The 22,784-nt window shown below is 43.0% G+C and overlaps 1 protein-coding gene across 5 annotated transcripts in view; it reads left to right on the top strand.

Moving 5' to 3' along the window:
* Nucleotides 1-22,784, top strand: part of FSTL4 (follistatin like 4) — a 197,135-nt gene that overhangs the window by 143,188 nt on the left and 31,163 nt on the right. For all 5 annotated transcript variants that reach the window (XM_027643573.1, XM_027643575.1, XM_027643574.1 and 2 more), the window contains one exon: nucleotides 14,854-15,020. In XM_027643573.1, coding sequence (XP_027499374.1) covers nucleotides 14,854-15,020 — 167 coding nt within the window. The remainder of the gene's footprint in view (nucleotides 1-14,853; nucleotides 15,021-22,784) is intronic.

The raw sequence follows: 22,784 nt of genomic DNA on the forward strand, positions 1-22,784 counted from the left end.
GGTATTGCCAAGAGAAGAAGGTAGGAAAAAATAGATGGATCAGGTGTCCACACCACAGCAGGCAGCATCACAAAAGATCATCACAAAATGTTTCTGTGCCTCCCAGCTTCAAAATATGGGGGAGCACTGCTGTACCTAGTTTGGTGTCCTTGGCTTTTCTCCTTCCTTCAATCTCTATTATCTGTAACTTGAAAATAAAGGCTCCATTCAGCCTGAAAGGAGCAGTTCTGCTGCAGTTTGTGAATGCTTTGTTTGCTCAAACATCTGAAATATATTACTCTGAATCATTAAGAGCTTTTTTCACAATGTGTCCCTGACTTTGGCACTTCATCCTTGATGTTTCCTGTATCTGCCTTGCTCTTGATTTATACTGAGTTGATGATTTGCTGCAATGAAGTGCAGTGAGACAGTCATGTCTTTGGTGGGGGGATTTAAAATCACAGGCACAGCTTTAACATGGGGCAAAGAACAGGGATGCCTGTGGAAGTCAGCCCTTGGTGCACACCCTGAGGTACCACTAATGCTGCTTGTTCTCAGGAGTCCTTGTGCACAACCTGCTCCTGCACTTCTGCCCCAGCCTGTCTGGAGGGGCTTATCCAGCATTGACACACCCCTGCTGTGCTGGGAGCCTGTGGAATCCAGGCTCTGCTCTGCACAAGGGCTGAGGGATTTTTCCTGTGAAGTTCATCCTCCCATGGCTGGAGGTGAGGTTTGCCTGGCCCATGGCAGCACTGAGCATTGTCATCCCCTGCCTGGAATGAAACAGGGGTGGGAAATTACATCCTCCTTGATGTGACCCAGACTAAAGAGTGGTGTCTCTCAGCTTTTGGCACTGCTTGGAGGCATTTTCACTTGTGGGATGCCCTTTCTATAGGATGAGAGTCAGTCTTCTCAATTCCACATGTTGACATTTTGCTGCCTTGCTCAATGCACCCATAGTAAGGGAAAGGGAGAAAATAGTAGAAAAGGTAGAGAAATGAGAGTTTTGGCAAAAGGTGAAGCATTAGTGTAAGACAAATGAAAGAATATTCACATCACCTGTTTAAACAGCATAATTAGCTAATGCTTCTTAAATCCCCTCCACCTGGGATTAACCACTGCCAGAAACATTCACTCGTGCACCTGGGGTCTTGCCAGACACAGAGAAATCCCAAATACTTGTAGCTGAGTGGGTCACTATGGTGAAATGACCCAAAGGTCCCATATCTTCAGGGAAAAGATATGAACAATTCTTGCCACAATGATTTATGATGTTTTTGGGGGGTTGGCAGTGCAGCTCACAGGCAGGGAGGTGAGGTTTGCTCTGCTCAACACAACTGTGCCTTGGTTTCCCATGCCATCTTCTGGCTCTGTTGCATATTTCCATTGCAGCTCTCTAGGGCACAAACCGTGTTTCTAACATATTTTTAATATATGTTTGAACACAACTTTGCCCTGTGAAGCCCTGATCATGGCTGGGCCCTTTTGGTGTGTGTGTGTGTCTCATACATAAAATCCAAACCAAACCTTGTCAGGCATTGTGTGGGACACTGCAACAGCACTGGGACTAACAAAAAAATAGCTCCATAAATTACCATTAATTGTTTATCCAAATTAATAATAACACAGCTGAGCCAATTAAAAATGTAGGATTTAAGATTACTTTGAAGGGCTGTGAGCCACAAAGGGCTCTCCAGCAATTACAGCACAGCAGAAGGCTTTTCACGGTGTGCCCTGCAGGTATGTGTTATGTCTTAGGGAATGGATGTCATGTTAAGTTTGTGAGGATCATTTCATTAGCAAAGCCATGATTTACACAATGGGCAATAGATACTGGCATCCACAATGATTGTATTGGCTGCAGATTTTGCCTTGGAAAGTTTGAACTTCGGGGTTCCCCTCATGAGCAATAGCTACACTTTAATGTAGACATTTAATAGTCAACTTTAATGCTGATTTCAGTGGTTTCTTAGGACCAAGGTATTATTTAGGGAAGGTATTAGCAAAAGTAATTGAGCCATCAGTGCTGGTATTCTGTGCAACATAGTGGCTCTTTATGATTTACTAATTTGTATCTGACCTTTGGTGAGTAAATTAATGTGTTGTGGATGTTGTTTCTGTGTCTCTGCATAAACCAGAGGTGGAGGAAGGTCTGGCTGGAGGAAAGCTCGTATTCAGGGAGGAAGCACCATTTAACCTTTTCTGTGATGTGGTGGTTGTGATGTGCACATGGGCATGGATTCTGAGAGAATTTCTGGGCTTTTCTTCACATTAAGAGTGAGTTGTTCCTTGGAAAAACAGAGCATCTGGGTGACAATATTTGTGATGAGTGCTGTGCTAAAAATCTTAAAAAGAAACTGTCCCCAGACTCTTGACGTGATGAATATTGTTATTTATTGTGTTCAGCTATGCTGGCGAATAACTTAGCATTAAACAAGCTTTTGCTTGGCCCACTAGGTTTCTGGGCTGTTGTAAATTAAATATATGTTCAAAGATTGTGTTTCTATTTAAGTTATGGACTCAATCAGCAGTAATTCATTATATACAGTGCACTGTGCATTCCTCAATTGTTCAGTTCATTGAGCTGATTTTAATTTGTGATCATTAAACGTAAACAAGGCATGTACCTACTGCAGTCAGCCTAAAAAGTCAATATTAAGAGCCATCACCAAAATGGGGAGATCTAAGATTGTGTTCTCTTAATACAAGAGAAATCTCAGTGCTGTGGTCTGTAATTGCCTCTATAGGGAGGAGGTGGTGGGTTGCACAGAGACATTTAATGTCACATACAAAGAAATAATGAGATATAGTTGGTGGCAATTAAAAAGGGAACAATTAAAAAATAGTAAAAAATTAGAAGACTGTTTTTATAGGAAGAAGGGATGGAAATGTGCCCATTAGAGAGAGGCTGTGGCTGCCCCATCCCTGGAAGTGTCCAAGGCCAGGTTGGACAGGGCTTGGAGCAACCTGGGCTAGTGGAAGGTGTCCCTGCCCATGGCAGGAGGGGTGGAATGGGCTGGTCTTTAAGTTCCCTTCAAATCCAACCCATTCAGTGATTCCAACCTCAACCATTCTATGTTTTTTTTATGGCTCTATGATTTTTAAATACTGTTGGTTGGAACAGATGATGAGACACATATTGAAGCAGGCTGAGAGCAGAAGTGGGCTGAGGGCTGGGGGGTTTGGGGCAGCCCAAACAGGACTGAGTTTTAAGATGCAAACTCAGGTGCAGATTGCAGAGATTCGGAAAAGCTTCTCAGGTTTTGGCAGAGAAATTCCTTTGGGGAGAAGCAGCAGAGGCAGGAGCAGGGCCAGGCCATGCATTGTCCTGTCAGTCTCTGCTGGACCTGGGAGGGTGAAGAGGGAAGATGGCAAATCCAGAGGTGGTGGAAGAGCTGTGGCTGCAGGGAAGGGAAATGGGGACCAGCTCTCCATGGGGTGACTGGTGAGGGCTGTCAGTCACAGCCAGTGGGGTGGGGTGGCTGAAGGCAGGGGCAGGAGGTCTTGGACAGGTCAGAGCTGGGAGCAGGCTGAGCAAGGATGGGGCAGAAGGGCTAAAAAGTCCCCTGTGTGAAACAATCCCTCTCTGAGGCCACATAACTCAGTGAAAGCAAACATGTCAAAGGTGCTCACGAGCGTTTCCGAAGCGGATTTAATGGTGAAGAGTGTTACAGAAAAATCCAGGGAGCAATGAATCATTTCTGCCTTCAGAGCTGCATTTGAATAGCTGAAAATAAGGTTGAGGATATAAGATAAGGAAAACAAAATTGTTGAATGGCTGCTCTCTAAATAAGTCCTGGCAGGATTAGAAGGGCGCTGTGAGACCCAGGTGATGGAGGCTGTCACTGCTCTCTCCTGCAATCAGAATGTTCTTCTGGTGCCAGGGGGTTTTATGTGACATAAGACTTATAAGCCTGGATGATAAAGAACAGCTTCTATAAATCATTTTGCTCTGCAGATGTAAAAGTTTCGAGATGCTGCTGTCGGTCTGTACACAAAGTACAACTGGCCACGTTGGGTTTTGCCAGCATATCTTGCTTTTCAATATGCTTTTTAATATGGTAGTCTGGGTGATTTGTTTTTCCTGTTACTTTCAAGGATGCAGCATTTATCATTCTTGTATTACTGGAATTTAAGTTTCTCACAGCAGAAGCTGCAAATCTCGGCTTCAAAGTATTTTTATATAATTAAATTTCAGTTTTATATGTGGTTTTTATCCATGAACCTCAGAGGGGCTTTAATGAGAAATCCAACAAAATTACATGCTTGGGGGTATTTGTTTGACCCCTATTTCCATAGGTCCAAGAAATCTTCTCAAATATGTTATTCCCAGAATATAGAATTCCTAGGAATTCCTTCCCCTGGGGGAAACTGAGGCAGTGCAGGGGTCACTGTCTGGGCTAGGACTTAAATCTGCTTCTTCTACCATCACCATGGCTTGACACTATCCCTGGAGCTCTCTGCAGAGGTTTCAACTCCACTGGAAAAGCCACCTTGGTGGCTGTTCTTAATCCCTTCAGTGCTGGACCCTTCCAAACCTTTTGTTGTCCATCCTGATTCCAAATTTGTTACAAAATCCCAGCTGCCTGCCCAGCTGGAGCACTGATGAATTAACCAGTTAAAGGCTCTTATCTGCAGGGGAGAGGTTTAACCAGGACAAAAGCTGCCCACAACAAGCCATGTGTTGATAGCAGGGGATTTTCTTTAGGTTCTGTTCTTTGCTCTGTGCTTTCCCTGCACCAGAAGGAAATAGTGTTGAATTACCTAATTCTTCTCAACTTGCTGCTGCTCATCTGCACATTCCTTTCTCCTAAACTTTAGGGAGGCAGATCTGAACATGGGAAGGACACGGTGAGAGTGCTGATGCCCGAGTTTTTATCAACTAATGTATTTGAAAATGCAAGATGTTATCTGGAGAAATGTTGCTGCAGCCCAACCTTGCTGTCACCTTGCAGGGCCCCCACCACTTTGTGCCATCTCAGATCTGTACATCACTGCAGCTCACATCAAACTGGCCCAAAGCCTCGCCTTCCAAGGCAGGACTGGCAGCACCTTGGGCTGAGAAGAAATGCATCAGTCACAGAATGGTTTGGGTTGGAAGGGACCTCAGAGATCCTCCATTCCATGTGCAGGGACACCTTCCACTACACCAGGTTGCTCCAAGCCCCATCCAAGGTGAAGTATCTCAGGTTCTGTCTTGGGGTGGCATGAGCACAGGAAAGCAGAGTCCTTGTATTTATTAAGCATCCTGAGCGTAACCACAGTCAGGAGAGATGCAAAATCCATCCAGTCACCACAGCTGAATTTGCAGTGATCCATAGAAAGCAATGAAAGCTCCATGAAAAACGTCACTAATGCTTATTTACAGCTCCAGAGGTGTGCTCTCATTGATTTGGTTGTTTATGAGCACAGTAAATGAAAGAAATACATACACCTATAAATGCTTTTTTACAGACCCTTAATTGAGGTTGAGAAGGAACATGGGGGTGTTTTTTTTCTAGGCTCCTTGTTTCCTGGTTCATCTGTTTTTCAGTGTATCCCATTCCCTGATGGTTCTGGCCAGAAACTCAGGAAAATGGACAGAGAAAAAGTTCAATGCAGCCATTTTTGATGACTTGGGGGTTTCAAACTATGTGTGAACGCTTCTTGAACCCCAAATATCCCATGGCCTGACTTGTCTCTATTTTTGAAGTAATTTATGTCCACATTTTAGTGGTTCCCACAAGTCATGCTGAACTCAATGTTCTGACAGTATTTCCGTGATAAACCCTAGAGGTTTATAGAGCATACATAGAAATTCACTCCAGGGAGAAACTTGGCTTGCCACATCCTCCAGCAGAAGCTATCTTCTTCTGTCTTAAATCAGGTATAAATCAGTTCAGCTGTTGGAACTGAGAAAAGTTACAAAAATAAGTTTAGTGGTTTCATATGCTTTTTGGTTCTAAAACTCTGAAATACCTTAGTTTAAATATAGATAGTGGCTGTTGTTACAAGTCTTGTTGATTTGGAAGAACACTGCCCATGCCAAGTGTTCTCAGTCTCAAAGCTAAGGAATTTCTAGTCTGGGAAAAACTTTTTAACTGCTACAAATGCTGAAATAAACCTGAAATAGAAGGGACAACCTTTGTGGCAGTGAAACTGATGCTGATTGTGTCTTACAGCTGTAACTCCAGTAGGACAGAGAGTGTGAAACTCAGAGAGCATCTGCAACACCTCACATCTGTCCTCAAAACCCTATGATGTTCTTTATTTTTCAGTGTGGTCAGTGAAAAACTGCTCTCCCACAGTTGTTTGGAGAGAGGCAGAGGAGGACCTACAGTGTGATTTTGACGTTCTTAAAGAAAAGAGACTTTTGAGTATCTAAAGAAAAAAAGTCTTTTGAGTATCATGTTAAACTGACATGAATGGATTGCCCAGAGAAGCTGTGGCTGCCCCATCCCTGGAAGTGTCCAAGGCCGGGTTGCAAGGGGCTTGGAGCAACCTGGGCTAGTGGAAAGTGTCCCTGCCCATGGCAGGGGGTGGCACTGGATGAACTTTAAGTTCCCTTCCCACCCAAACCATTCTGTGATTCTGTGACTCCCAGAAGGAATTCTGAGAGCCTGTTGGACCATTAGCAATTTTACTTTTGAAGTTAATAAATTGGCTGGGGAAATGTGTGGCTGTTCCAATCTTGGCAGGACACTGTTGGTACAACATGGGAATATTTTATCAGGAATTAATTGTATCAACGTTGCTCTCAATCTGTGGGAAATAGGAATTTAAAATAAAAACAAATGCATTTATGTAAACTATTCTCTAAAATAGACTACTTATGCCTATTTACATAATGAATCCATCACCACCCTCAGGAGATTAGATAATTAAGCACTGAACAACTTATATTTATTCATGTACTTTCAAGAATGAATGAATTATCCCTTCCTGCACAAACTCGATGTTCTCCCTCTGATTAGTAACAGGAGGATAGTGATGAGATTTTGTGATGGAAAGTGTGTTGCTTGTTTTCTTTAGGAAAAAAAAAGGAAAACAAATTGATCTTTAGGATAAAGTACTTAAAGAAGCTGTGTTTGGTTAAAAGTCAATAGAAACGATTTTTAGCAAATTTATTAACTACGTGAACGTGCTTGATAGAAATTCATGTGGGAGAGCTGGACTTAAATGTGTATGATTGTTGGAAGGACTTTGTGTATAATTTAGATAACTAAGCAGCTGTTTGAACAGTTTGCCTCTCCAGATGTGACATTTCCAGTGCAGGTGGCTCTGTTGGAATTACTCACCTGAAGTTCCTCTGTGGTCAGTGTGGGAGCAGATCCCCAAGGCAGGCACAGTGACCCAGGAGAGGATGGAGACACTGTCCCAAGGTGGTACCAACCTCCAGATCTCTGAAGTCCAGGAGATCTGAATAAATCCTTGGCTGCTCCAAATCCAGCTGCTGGAAATGCTGCTCCTCTACTCCTGGGGAACTTCTTCACTCTTCCAGAGGGGAACATGGAGGTATTTCATAGGACCAAGGGCATTGTGGTCTGCATGTGAAGTCCTAATCCCTCTTAGTGAGAAGCTGGACCAAAGTCTGATGTGAGATTCCACCCCCTTGAGGTTGTGCTTTTTGTTCTGCACATTCTCATTATCTAAATATCAGCCTGGGCTAGTGAAAGGTGTCCCTGCCCCTGGCAGGGGGTTGGACAAGATGATCTTGGAACATCTATTCCAACTCAAACCATTCTATGGTGTGTCATTGATAGCATTTTATGGACAGAGTTGCTGAAGAAAAGTGAAAGGTGTCATAAGATTTCATTATTTCAGAATCTGCTTTTTTCTTACCTTAAGTCGTGGTCACATGGACTAAAAGAGTTGTTCAGCTTGACAGGGATGAGAGACAGGGTCTTGTCTTACAGCCCCACACCAGAGCCGAGTCTCATGGGTGACTTGCACACATTTATTTTGAATTCCACAACAACACAGGTTTTAGCTTCAAGTGAAGGTTGGGACCTACCTTGGGGAGTGACAACCTGTGGCCATCAAGAGTAATGACAGAAGAGGGTCTCAGGTACTAAATTCTGCTAGAAATATAATTATGCCTTTTTATGACTTAGAAAACAGCATTGCTAATTTAGTAGAGAATTTACAATAAAATGCTTTCTGAAGTAGCACACACGAGGTCCTGAGGATTTATAAATTACATTAAGAACCTGAATTATTGCAGTTACAAAATAAAGCTGAGGTATCAACATTTCTACTTAGCTTCAGAAATCACTTTGTTGTTCACATTAATTGTTGTTCACAATCCTTAGAGTTGCCCCTTTTTGAGGGGCACCAGGCTCCTGAGATGTCACACCAAGGGTGGCCAGAAGCAGAGCCAGCTCTTGGTGGTGTTTTTCACAGGTTATAAAGCCAGAAACCTCATCCCAGTCACCTGCTCTGAACTGATGTGGGAGCTGTAGGAATTCTCTGGGTTCATTAATTGCAAACAACTTTAATCATGTTCATTAACAACTCTAATGTTGTTAATTAATAACATAAACAATTTTAGTAGCATGACTGGCTTTGCTGTCATTCTAAACTGGCATTCAGAAAATGGAGTTTGCTTTTGTGTCTGAGTGCTGGATGGTCCTTTCCCCTGTCTCAGGGCAGGTGAGAGGACAGCAGATGTGTCTAGGTGAGAGCAGCTTGATGAACCTTAATAACCAGCAAAATAGGATGGCATGACAGTGTTTCTTCTGGAGATAGTCCTAAAAACAGCCAGTGGGACAGGTTTGCAAAGGCAAACTAGGGTGATTTGTGTACTGAGGTTGTTACTGATTCATTTATTTGGCCTATAGAGTAGGGTAGAAACTAAATCAAATGGTAATATTAGTAATTTATAAGCATATTATACAGTGTTTTACAGATTCTGACCCCCTGTGAACTGCTTTTCATTGCTTTTAACCTCTCCCAGCTGTGACTGTCCAGATGACATCTCATCCCAATGTCTCCCCAGCAGTAGCACCAGAGTCCCTCTTTGTCTGGCCAAACTTCATCTTCGGTTGCATGTTTAGGCACACACCTCACGTATAACACGGGCATTTTAAAATCAATTAGCTACAGTTGGCTCAGCTTTAAGAGGGACTAAAATTTCTCCAAACTCCATGCAAAGCCAAATACATCTCATCGAATTTATTGGGGGGGAAAAATAAATTAAAAAGGGTATATCTTGTTTTTAACTATGATCCATTAATTGTTTTTACTTGCTTGATTCAGTGAGCTCCTCACCTTAGAGTGTGTTCAGCTAGAGAACTCTTTTATCTGTTGAAACAAATGCCAAAGTCACCACTGACCTTCATGGCCCCGAGGCAATAAACAGATTTTACTAATGCAATGCAGTGCATAAACACAGCTGCAGGACTTGGGGAATTAAGTAGACACTAAAGTTTCCATCCCATTAAATCAACCCTGACTTGAACCATTGCTGGAGAAACACGATGTATTTAGGGCTGTGTTACCCATGCTTCAGTTCACAAACAGCAGGTCTCTCTGCTCAGGAGCATTAATTTGGGGGCAAGAGTCAGTACTGGAGACTTTCTTTGAAAGTCATTCTCCTGTTACTTCAAACAAGGGATGTTTTGGTTTGTTCTCTCCCCTCTGAGAACGAGTTACAGGATTAAAAAGGCATTGTCTTGTCTCATAGGCCCGATCTCAGCAATAGAACCAGAGTAGATTAGATATTAGGAAGGAATTCCTCCCTGGGAGGGTGGGGAGGCCCTGGCACAGGTTGCCCAGAGAAGCTGTGGCTGCCCCATCCCTGGAAGTGTCCAAGGCCAGATTGGACGGGGCTTGGAGCAACCTGGGATGGTGGAAGGTGTCCCTGCCCATGGCAGGGGATTGGAATGAGATGATCTTTAAGGTCCCTTCCAACCCAAACCATTCAGTGATTCCATGATATTCTGTTTTAGCAAAGCAGGATATCCATGAACAACTATAACAAAGATTAAAGGTGGCAGCAATGCATTAAAAAGGATATTTTCTTTAGATTTAATGGAAGAGATCTAATTAATGGTATTATGCTCTTTTTAGTGTGAGATCTGTGTCTGTAGGTAGTGCAGGATGAGCAAAGGCAGGCATCACTGTGTAGATTATCTCCACGAGGCACTACATCAAGGAGGTTTTCTCCATAGATGTTCGTTCCAGGTTGCTCCCTGTAATGACCTCAGTTATACATGTCTTCATGGGGAAATTATGATTGCCTTTGGCAGGCTGCAAATGACAGCAGAGAGAAAGATTTCCATGATAAACCAGCACTACAAGCAATACCTGCTGCATTAGTATGCAGAGCTGGTGAGGGTGCAGTGTAACTCCAGCTTAGCACCTTAGGTAACACTGGAGAGGAGGAGGGACAGAGGAAAATGTTCAACAGGATCTTGACATTTTTCTTACAAGAAGAGGAATTAGTAAGGCTTCACATCCTTGCCGTGGGACTGGCATTGCAAGGAGTTTAATGTAATGTAATGTGAGAACATCAGGATGGCGACTGCTGGGTCACCAGAGGTGCTCAGTGCTTCGGGCTCAGTGTCAGACCAGGCAGGAAAGGTGGGAGAAGCCCTGGCACACAGGGATGGATGGATCCCTCACCCCCCAGAATGGGGCAGAGGGGTTTGGAGATGGCACTGCCCTGGTTCCTGAGCCACACGGTGCTCAGACACTGAGCTCTGCCATCACCAAAGGACAGGTTGTGGTGTGCTGGCCACCTTTCACTCACCTTGATTTTGTACCACATTTAGTGTCTTTCATCTACCTGATTGAAGGTTACTTCAGGTCCTCTGATACAGAGTCAGGCTTAATTCAGTTCTTTCTTAAAGGTGATCATTACAAAGCCCTGTCTGGAACCAGTAAAAGTTGAGTGCAAAATGACAGTATCCCATTCTCTGCTGATGGCATCTCTCTCTGATAACAGGAGGCAAGAACTTTTTTTTATTTCCAGCTTGAATAAGCTGAAGAGTTACTTCAGCTGAAATCCCAGAGAGGAGTACCAGGTTTGACATGACTTGATGACTGTGGACAGCGAGGACTGATACTTATTGGACCTATAGGATGTAGAAAGCTGGTTTCCATGCATCATCCTGCAGAATTTCCAAATGAACATAAAACTGCTTGATTTTAGGACCAAATTCCATGCCAGCTTGTGTTCTGCAAGTGAGCACCATTTGTTATGTTCAGTTTTAAACACATGGTAAAAATCCTTTTATCTCCTAAAGATTTTTAAAAATAAAATGAAAAGTGCTCAATACTTAATCTAGAAGCTCTACACAAAATCATTATGGTGACTTGAATAATTTGTACACATAAATCAAATAACATCAGTGTGTCTAAGCTCTATAAATTAGGTACGAGACTCTTGAGTTTTTAAAGAAATTTTTAAAAAGCTCAGCCTCTCATCCTACCTTAGGGAATCCTGTTTCCTCCCCAATACACCTGATTGCATAAGGAAATCTTTTCTATGGATAACAACAAAGCAATAACTGAAACCACACAAAATAATTCTGTAGTAGTAGAAAGGCTTTTAGATGTTAATAAGAGTCCCTCAAATGTATTGGTAATAAGATGCTCTCAAATATGCTCCATAGAAACACTCTAAAAAGGAGTGTGTTTGTGTTGTTAAAGTGGTCTGTGCTAATTACATGCTTTAACATAAAAAAGTCATCTCCTGGCCTCATATGGTTCATCCAGGAATGGCAGCTGTGCAAGGTGTCTTCTTAATTAAAAGTTAATGTATTTTTCATTACTGTGCTTCTAAAAAGGAAAAGCCAAAGCCTTTTTAGCAGTCATTTGGAAGATGGGCAGGGAGCCTTAAATTCTGCTGCAACAAAGCACTCAAAAAACGTTGCTGAAGAGGGAGCTTATGGGAGCCCAGCATGAGCCAGGGAGCTCAGGGCAGGATGAAAAACAGCAGAGGGAATTAAGGAAAACAGCAGTAAGATGAAAAAACAATTCTCTTGTAAATGAATGGCCCTCTATTTCATTTCTCCTCAAGAAAAGATGTCCTCATTAGCCCTACTCCACGCTACAAATTATTGTAATTATCAGTTCTTTATCCTGTCAAGTGTGCTCCAAATATTTTATTCATTAAAAGGAGTTTTTATTATGCAGAAAATAACTACATTTTTAGCCCCTGTGTGCTGTTTACATGCTTCAGGAAGCTGGATGGGGGTGGTGGGATGGACATACCATCCCTGGAAATGTCCAAGGCCAGGTTAGGCTGGGCTTGGAGCAACCTGGTCTAATGGAAGGTGTCCCTGCCCATGGCAGGGGGGTTGGAATGAGATGGGCTCTAAGGTCCCTTCCAACCCAAACCATTCAGTGGTTCTATGCCTGTGCCCCTGAGTTGCCACATCCCTGATCTCTTCCAGCAGGTATCTGAGGGCAGTGTGATTTAATGGGATTTTCTCTCTTCCTGGCTCAGCTGCCAACCAGCTCAGTGACCTTGTGTGGGTAATGTTCTCCTTTCCAATCTTAATTCATCTCCCCTTCTGATTTTTAAGGTGTGAAGCACAGAAACTTGATGGTTGGATTCTGTTAGTCTCTCTTCTCATGTAGTGCCTCTGGAAGCCAACGAATACTAGCACCAAGTTGGTCAAAAATTCCTTTTTGACCACCCATCTATCGTAACTATAGCTACCTGTTATTTAAAACAGCTTGTACTCTTCCTAAAACAGCACTGGGAATTCTGCTGCTGGCAGATATGGGATGTATCTCTATGGATCCCTGCAGCCCAAAGTCAGCCTCAGATCCACAGTGGTGAATACATTTTGTGGCACATTAACTTCTCACTTAGGTGGAAGAAGCAGGAGAGGAGGGGTGCAGCACGTCTGCACAAGCAGGTTTGGCACTAATTCTTCACAATCAGTTGCTAGAGCAGAGCACTGAGTCTGTCCAGGCTGCCCAAGGCTGCTGACATAGCCTGAGGATTTTAGTGAACAGATTTAAGAGATTTGCTACTCAAGAGATGTTAAAGCAATTTTTCAACTCGACGACACGTGAAGAGGTGGAAAGTGGTGCTTGCCAACGTAGATACATTTATTTTTTTTTCATTTTTATTCCATGCATTTCCATCGTGCAAGCTCCATCAATGAATACAAGATTTTCCCACCAAAGCCGTTAAAGTTTAAGGCAAAAATCACATCTTAATCTGTGAACTGACATGATAAAATGGGTATTCAGATCCACTGAAAGTCAGCACTTCCTCAGAGGGCTGGAGGAAAGTGCACATGGCATTGAGATCTTCCCAGGAAGTGACATGAAGATCTTGTCTGGGGTGTAATGATGGAGATGTGGTTTCAAAGAGGTGGTGATGAGGATTTCAGTAAGGTCTGCCTCAGGAGGTTCTTTTGTGTGGCACACGTAAGTCAAAATATGGTTTTTTTTAAATTTAAATAAAATACAAGAAAGCTTTGAGTTTTAGGACATCTGTATCTCAGATGCCATATGTGGCTGTCTTTGGTAAAGAAGATTTCCTGTTTGGTGGCTTCCAGTATTTGGACAGTTTAAAACTGGGTTTATCTATGTTTTGGCGACAGCAGTCTGACCTTAATTCTTCTTCAAGGAATGAACATGACTTGGTTTTGTGCTTTTTCCAAGGACCTTGGCAGGAGAGCTCTAGGGAAACAAAGCCAGATGATCTCAAGCCAGAGAGCTTGTCCTCCCTGTGCTCCTTTTGCTGACTGCTCTGTGTCAGCCAGGCTGGCCCGTGGGCCACCTCAGTGCCGTCGTGCCACAGCTGCCACTAAGATGCCTCAGCAAAGGGACGCAGCGAGTTTGATTGTGGCAGATTCCATTTGTCTCCTGCTTGGCTTTATTCTTTATGGTTTTGGTTTTTTTATAGCATAGATATTCCACCTCCTTGCCAAAATCCTTCGGAGTTATTCCCGGAATGAGAAAGAAAGAAGGCAGATGGGGGGATGTGATACTTTTAGTCTGGGCCTTCCTTGGTGACCAGTTTGTAACCAAGGAAGTGGCCACGTTCCCGGTATTCCATACGATTTTTGCATAAACCAGGGTATAAATAAGAAGGAGAGAGAAACCTCTTCCTCCCTTCTCTTCTGGGGGACTCAAGAGCTGCAGGTCTTTGTGGTTGGTCTCACTTATCTAGGAATTGAGGCCTTCGGGGCCTGTTGTTTCTGCCGATCCCGGGAGGCGGAGGGTGCCGGCTGTGCTGGGCCCAATTCTGCTACCTCAAGGAGAGTAGGAAGATTTTCTTTTGCTAGTTCTGTATTGATTGCGCACACCTGCTTCGGGTTTCTTTTGTGGTTTTGTCCCTTTTCCCTTTCCCTTCCCCTTTGGGGGGGTTGTTTGGGGTTCTCTTTTTATATGTACATAGTATTGTGACTGTATATAACTGTGATATATGTAAATATATATATTTTGCTGTGTCTACTCTGGCCTCCAATCGGGAGGTCTGGAGACACACCATCTATAACGCTGCTGATGCTTTTGAGAATGCACGCAGGATCACTCTGGAGGAGAAAAGACAACGCAGAAAGAATCGTTCCCTGCAGAATATACCACCTAAGGAGTCTTTCTGCTGTGCCTTTTGCAACCGGACGTGCCTGTCTTGTGTTGGCCTTTTTAGCTACCAACGCGCTTGTAACAAACGTGGGTAGAGCCCTCCCCAAATCTTTGTTCATGAAGCTGGCCATGATATGATGATGATGATATATGTTGCTATAGCTCGTTTGGTTTTGGGTCTTTCAGTTTCTCTGGGTTTTTTTCCTTTACCCAAAGGGGAGGGGGAGGTTTTTGCTGTGGTCTGGGGGACTTGGTGGGAAGCCAACTCCAAATGGGGAGGAGAGGCACAGCTTCCCTGTGTGGTGTTTGATGTTGTTCCTGTCACTGTGCCTTTCACAGAGGTGGTTCGGCTGAGCCTGCCAGAGGAGCAGAGGGTCACTGTCACCACCATCACCGTGGGGCTCAGCACCGTCCTGACCTGCGGCATCCGCGGGGCCCTGCGGCCGCCCATCGTCTGGAAGCGCAACGGAGTCGTCCTCAACTTCCTCGACCTGGAGGACATCAACGTACGTGTTCCCGCTGCCATTGTCTGGGCAGGGCCTCCAATGTGACCTCATTCACTCAGCAGGTGATAGTTAGAAGGGCACGAGTTTTATCTTGTTGTGGAAAACTGGGAGCTGTTTAGTGTATGTGAGTATGTCCGAGGGGTAAAAGCGAAGCGGTGGAGAGCAGGAGGACTTGGAACATGTTACGTGAAATTAAAGCTCGGTGCTGCAGGAACCCAGCACGGGCACTTCATCCCTGGTTGCTCATTCCATTGGTGCAACCTGTGGTCCACACACCTGGAGAGTCAGGGGGAAGCAGCCCTACAGACCATTAGATCCTCAGGGATGTCTTTCCCAGTACAAAGAAACAGGTTCATCGAGAGCGTGGAACAATACATTTGGGGTTGGCAATGAATCTCTCCTCTCTCTGAATCAAATAATACTTTTCTATCTCTCTCCCTCCTGTTTCACTTGCCTTTCAGCCAATACTCCTCTCTCATTCCTTGGCTGCTGTTTCTGAGGAGCAGTTTAAAAATGGGATTATTCAGCAGGGTGTGGCAATGCCCTCACAGGAAGGAAGATGAATCTCTTTTAATTCGCGGTGCTGATCTGATCTGTGAGTCATAGTTGATAGTAAAGACAATACCTGAATGATGGCATAAACTTAGTCATTTATTTAATAACATTTAATTACGGAGAGAGTGGAAAGTAGTGTACAGAAAATATGGTCTGTATTTCATTTCTCTTTGCACTGAAGTACATGGTAAATCAGGTTTTATTTTAATTACACTACAGCAAGAGTTGATTTATATTTTTGTTCAGCTCTTGTTAATTTGATAACCACTCAGTTCAGAGCTGTTACAGTCAATACTGTAGCTCCTTAAATTGTTGTGTATCCAGGATTGCTGAAATGGGAAAAATCTTTGGTTTATTCTTCTGCATTAAAACAGGAAAATTACAGCACATGGGACAGAAATGCACACAGCATCTCAGTACTTTATTTGTTGGCTCTACCTTAGCAGGAGAATCATGTGCACCATGTATAGGTGATTACTGTGTACACAAACTCAGTAATTAAAACCATCAAAACATCTTTTTCTTTTCATCAAAGCAAGTATTATCCTTTAAAATGTATTTCTTGTCACTGCTTTGAGCAGGACATTGAAATGCAATGGAGGCTTAAGAGTGGTCTTAGGATTTATTGGCCAAAAATAATGAAAATTCTCGGTACTTATCTCACATTTATGAAATTTTGGTTATGGTAAGATTAATCTTAAAGGATTAAAATTCATATGTGAACTGGACATAAAATGACAGTCCAAGAATTGGAGTAGAAGCACATGCTTGAAGGACAGATAGTACTTGGCTGTGAGGGTTCATTTGCAACTCCTACTATTTTAAACAGAATGCTGAGTACATTTTCAGACTGAAATGCCAGTTCCTCCCATCATTTAGTGCCAGCCCAAGTGGATTTCTGGGTTGCTTATAAGTAATTCTCTTTCCCATTGATTATTCTATGTTAAGAGGCAGAGTTATGTCTTTGCACATAAGCTCACTGGTTCCTGAATGATTCAACACCCCCATGGAGTGTAATACAGCAAAAAAAAAAATCCCTTTTTGATCTGTTTGAACTAGTATATCACTGAGAAACTCTATCAAAAGAGCACTGAGATTCTCACAGGGAGAAAAAACAGGATTTATGCTTCAATTTTAATGTTTCACATGTCAGTTTATGACCTCTATCACCTTGTCATATAACACCTGCTACCACTGCTCATCAACATTTTTTAGTCTAATGAACACCTCCACACCTTTTTTTCATCTTTAATTAAGCTGTATAAAATTTTTTATGTTCTGTATCTCTCTCTGCCATCTGTATTCTGGTCTTGTTGCTTGAGGTGGCACAATTTGGGGATTGCCATTTTTCCTTTTCCCTCTGCCACCATGGGCATTCTGTGGGATGCCCGAGCTCAGACGTGTCCCCTCTCTGGCTGCCAAGGATGGGCACCTGCAGGTCTGAAGCACTGATTGGTAGCAGGGCTGAAGGGAGGGTCCTTCAGCTCGTAAATCCACTCTTTTTGTTTATCATAGAATCACACAATGGTTTGGGATGGAAGGGACCTTAAGGATCATCCAGTCCCACCCCCTGCCATGGGCAGGGACACCTTCCACTATCCCAGGTTGCTCCAAGCCCTGTCCAACCTGGCCTTGGACACTTCCAAGGATGGAGCAGCCACAGCTTCTCTGGGCAACCTGTACCAGGGCCTCCCCACCCTCCCAGGGAAGAACTTCATCCTAATATCCCATCTAAACCTCCTCTCTTCCAGTTTGAAGTTGTTCCCCCTTGTCCTGGCACTTGTAAATAGTCTCTCTCCATCTTTCTTATGGGCTCCCTTCAGGACCTGCAAGGCCACAATGAGGTCACCCCAAAGCGTCTCTTCTCCAGGCTGAACAATCCCAACCCTCCCAGCCTTTCCTACCAGCAGAGCTGCTCCATCCCTCTGCTCATCTTGGTGCCTCCTCTGGACTCTCTCCAGCAGCTCCATGTCCTCCCTGTGCTGTTCCCAGGGCTGGAGCAGCTCTGCAGGGTGGTCCCACCAGAGTGGTCCAGAGGGGCAGAATCCCCCCTCCCCTGCTGCCCACATTTCTGGTGATGCAGCCCAGGGGACACTTGGCTTTCTGGGCTGCAAGTGCACTTTGCTGGCTCGTGATCCACAAGTCAGGAAACTACGCAGCTGTAGGTTTTTTTCAGTAAAAGTCCGTAACATCATCTTCTGAAAAAGCTGTCTTCAGACTCAATTTTTAGTCTGTGTTGCGATCCAAAGTTTCTTAAACCTTGCTGCTTTTTCCTTTTTTTCTTGCCCCCAAGATTTGTCCACAAACTGAACTGCAGCTTTTTTAACTGATTCTTTCTTGTTTGCAAGGGAAAAAAATTCATTTGCCTGTACCTGGTTGGTGTGTGGCCCATAGAACTGAGCATTTAGAAAGAAAGTCTTTGGCGAGCTGTTAGTAGAGGCCTGTTAAACTCTGATCTTTTAAACACACAGCTGTGTAGTTTCCTTGCTGACTTGTGAATCCAGCCTCTGATCCACCAGCACCCCCAGGGCTGCTCTCCATCTCTCCATCTCTTCATCCTCAGCCTGGATTCACACCAGGGGTTGCCCCAACCCAGGGGCAGCACCAGCACTTGGTCTCACTAAACCTCATGAGATTCCCAGGGGCCACTGCTCGAGCTTGTCCAGCTTTAGTCCAAGCTTTTAAAGTCCTGTGGTTGTGAAACCTGAGCCATCATCTGCAGTGTGAACACCTCGTGTTTGGGGTTGCTGCTTGTCCCATGGGGGTGTCACCTGCCCTGGCTTTGAGAAGGTGACGTGTGAAAATGCAGCAATGTGCAAACAGGTGCAGCCACGTGTGTCCAGCAGGCTGGGGGGTGGCAGCAGACACTTCAAAGCTTCAGCCTTTTGTGGGTGCAGAAACTGCCATTAAACAATAATCTATTTAAAGGCATTGACAGCAGGGAAGTAAAGGCAGCGTGCTTCTAATGTACTTGAAGGCAGTTAATTAAATTACTTCAGTTTTCTTTTAGGGCGCCTCAAGCAGAAACTCGATTGCATTTCTGCTTTTCACAATAAGGTTGGCAATTTGGCTAATTGGAAGTGCAACAGGAGATTAATTGTACCTTTTTAACTTCAAGAAAATCCTCTCTGCTCTTGGCACAATGGTAATCACATACAGACCTAAAGGATAGTCACACACTTGGAAAAATCCTGGTATTATATTTCAATTAAACTCTTTCTCTTCTAAATGCTAATTCAAGAAATCAGATAAAAATAGAAGCTCAAGTCTAGAAAAACCAGAATCCTTCCAGCCAGGTGTGAGAGCAGCACAGGAGAGGCACTGCTGAGGGTCCTTCCTGGCTTTGTTCTCTCTGGATTCATGACAAATGTGGTCTGAGAAGGATGACCGTGTTCCACATTAATACTGCAAGTGACAAAGACAGCCAACAAAAACCTAGATAATCCTAAATTTGCACAGGACTGAAAGACTGAAGATTACTATAAAGCCTGGTTGTTTAAGTGCATTAGTTAAATCATTTTTATGTGATATCTTGATTGGCAGCAAAATATTAATAATTTTTCATTGCTCTCTTAATCAGAAGCTTTCATAAGCAACTCGTAATAATTTGTCTTGTCCTGTCTGTGAGGAGCTCTGTTAATGAGTTGTCACACAGCTATTGAAGAAGAGCCATCCTAATGGTACATGTAATTAAACGATCTCTCTTGCAAACATTTAAGATTGCTTTTAGCATAAAAATATTATTTCTCCATAAATTACCCATGCATATTATTTATCCATTAGAAGTCCCTTTGCAGTTCTGCTTTAAAAAGTCACATCAACTTTTCTTATGCAGAAAATAACTATAATGTAGCTGAAACTGATAAGATTGTCATAGCTATAAATTGATTTCTGATTACAAATAGTGAAGTGGTTCAGATGTGTCATCTTTCAAAATAATATACTTTTGCCTCCTAGGAACAGGCAATACATTTTCCCAAATATATGCTTATGCAAGCATTCCTCAGTTTGAAAATATAATAAACTCCTCATGGAGTCAAAGGTACTCACATAATATTTACAGGGCATTGTATCACATGATTTGACATTATCTCCAGAGAAAAATACATAAATTGATAAAATTTATAAACATAAGTTATTCCTTCAGAAGCAGACACAAACAACAGAGAAGAGAGGATTACCATAAGAAAACAAATATTGTGGTGTGCAGGTAGATAAGAACGTGGTGAATTCCCAAGTGTAATGCAAGCAGCTGGAGCAGAAACTCCTTAGTGTCTTTCATTACTGATTTCATTTTTATCTGTACATTTTAACTCAAACTGGCCTTAGATCATTAGTTCAAAACTCAGCTTTTCTAACAAGTTATTTGCCATGTACAATGTTTGAAACCCAAAGCAAACAGCCAACCTTTAAAGTGCAACTCCCTGGCATTAGTTTTCCCATTAAAACAGTCTGTATGAAGGTGATACCCTCATGTTTTTAATGTAGATTCACTGTTAAATAATAAAAAAAATAAACCCCATTAATTCCCTGCTAAGGGAATTTGGGCTGTTAAAATTATCAAACCCAGATGCTGCAGTGATGGGAGCAAATGACACAAAGTTGCACGTTTAGAGCCAAGTTTATTTACTTTCAAATCAAAGTTTACAAAATTCCTTGTACTTCCTTAAGGTCTTTGCAGGCTCTAAAGTGGAGGTTAAGTGGAAAATTACTTCTGGCAGTACTTTCAGAATACAGAGCCTCACATTTTGCCACAATGAAGATTACAGAAATAGTATCCACTTGCATTTTTAGAGGCATGTACCTACCATTGATTTTCCTTGTAATGTTGTCTCTGAGTTTCTCAGGATATAAAACTCACCCATTTTTTATCTATATTATAATTACACAACTATCTAAAAAGTTCATTTCCATATGTTCAAGCAAAAACTTTTTTTTTGGCTCACTAGCAAAGTCTTGTGTTAAATTCTTTGAGCAGAAAAACAAGAAAAGATAAATTAATGTCCCATCAGGCTGTGTTTGCAATAGTTTTCTGGCATTTGCTTGAGGCTGATTTTTTTCTCCATGTAAATGACTAAAGTGATAGCATGTGTAAAACCAAGAACAAATAATATTAATGAAGCATAAGTTCTCAACTTGTCTCTGGAAATGAATTATTAAAAACACCAAAGAAAGTGATTTAAGAGCCCATGACTAATTTAGTTTTTATTATTTTTATATGAATCACTCATGAATCTATTGTAAAAAAAGATCAGAGACATTTGATTAGCGAGGAGAAATCATTTCCAAAGTGATAGCCATTGTTGTAGATTTTGAATAATAATAGTCTTATTAAATGCTTGGGTACATTTCATTTTAAAACCCTGTAAACATTGTCAGAGACAGAGATTTCTGGGACTGTGAGGATCAGGCAAGCTTTTTTCATGGGAACTAGTTAATACATCTTAGTGACTGTGAAATCAGGGGGATGTTTTTCTTGAATTTGGAGGTGTCCAAGGCCAGTTTGGACGGTCTTGGAGCAACCTGGTCTAGTGGAAGGTGTCCCTGCCCATGGCAGTAGTGCCATCCTGCAGGGTGACATGTGCCAGTGTGCCTCCCCCAGAGCTGGGCAGGTGGGGGAGTCTCTGCTTTTATGTCTCTGGGATTGACTTTTCTGTTCCTTATTGGAGTTTTTTTCTTGAGCGAGTTGGAAGTTAACCTAAAAAATAATAACCCTGAATCTACTTTATACTAACTCCTCTTCAAACTTCCTGGAAAACAAGAGAGTTGGCCAAAAATGTAAAGGGTTTAAATGTTGGAACAGCCCCAAGGTCTGTTGGGAAGCTTCATGAAGAAGCATCTGCAGCAGGCAGAAGGTGGGTGGCGGGTGCCCAGCACCCCCTGGCATTGGGGCTGGATCCGTATCCAGGGTTAACAGGGCTCCTCTCCCCCAGCTCCCTCTGGGGTGTCAGAGCAGGGGATTTGTGGTGTTACAGTCACAGGTTGGATTCACCTGGGACAGAATGTGAGCAAGATTTCCAGGCAATGTCCACGTTTTCCACATCTCTGAGTGCGGTGTCGCCGAGCCCTGGCAGAGCCCGTGCCCAGGGAATGCCTTGGAATGGGAAGGGGATAAATAAATCTGGAACGTCCTGTGTGTGGAGAGAGCGATGCCTTGGGTAATCAGTAGTGATGGAAAGGAAATACAATACAAAAAAAAAGGTACACATCCATTTTCTGGTGTCTGCTTTGTTGTTTTCTGAATTTGACTGTGTGAATAGCAGCTGGTTTTTTTTAATATTTTATAGATTACCAAGCTGTTATCAATGTAAAAGGCAGGGTGATGCATTTATTTAATCTTGAAAAGTTAAAATATATTCTAAGGTCATTTAATCAGTCCTTTAGTTGAGGGGTAACTGCAAGACATGAAAGAAGCTTGTGAAGGGCAGAGAACATTTTATTTGAAAAAGGGAGAGAAAACATGAGACAAACTGCTGGAGAAGCCAATTTATCAGCTGCCACTAGTAGACCTTATCAATTATGAGAAATTATAACCATAGCTTTCTGAGGGTTTTTATCAGAATGTGTAGAATTATTTTATAATGAAATTCATAAAATAGAGGTGATGAACACCCTGTGCCTCTCTGGCTGCTGTGGTGCAGAGTTCATCACTCTGGGGGGTTAGATGGGTTCTGCCTCTGGTTTCATCACTTCTGTTTTCTTCACAAGAAAATTGTGGGACACTCCATCCCTGGAAGTGTACAAGGCCAGGTTGGACAGGGCTTGGAGTAACCTGGGATAATGGGAAGTGTCCCTGCCCATGGCAGGGGGTGGGACTGGATGAGCTTTAAGGTCCCTTCCAACCCAAACCATTCCATGATTCCATGACTCTGTGAAAATTCACCTTCAGTGGTAAATGAGGAAAACCTTGTCTCAGAAGTTACTTTTCTTGCCTTTCTCCTGGTTGTCTGTTCTTTTCCATGGGACAATGCATTTAAATGCCTTTCCAGCTCACTGTGGGGCATTCCTGGGGTTGGGGTAGGGCAGTCCCAGCTCCCTGGGTGGTGCAGCACTTGCTGAGCCTCCTGGACAGCCCTGAAATACTGAGCTTTAAAGGTGGGATAGTTCTGGGTGATAGAATCACCTTCCATCAGTTTTATAGATGTTTGTGGTTCACTCTGTGTTTAGGCTCGTGGTGACTTGGAAAACTGGCTTTACAAGGAAAAGCCA

Source organism: Corapipo altera, unplaced genomic scaffold, assembly GCF_003945725.1.
Source record: "Corapipo altera isolate COAL_440 unplaced genomic scaffold, ASM394572v1 75, whole genome shotgun sequence".
Classification (NCBI taxonomy): domain Eukaryota; kingdom Metazoa; phylum Chordata; class Aves; order Passeriformes; family Pipridae; genus Corapipo; species Corapipo altera.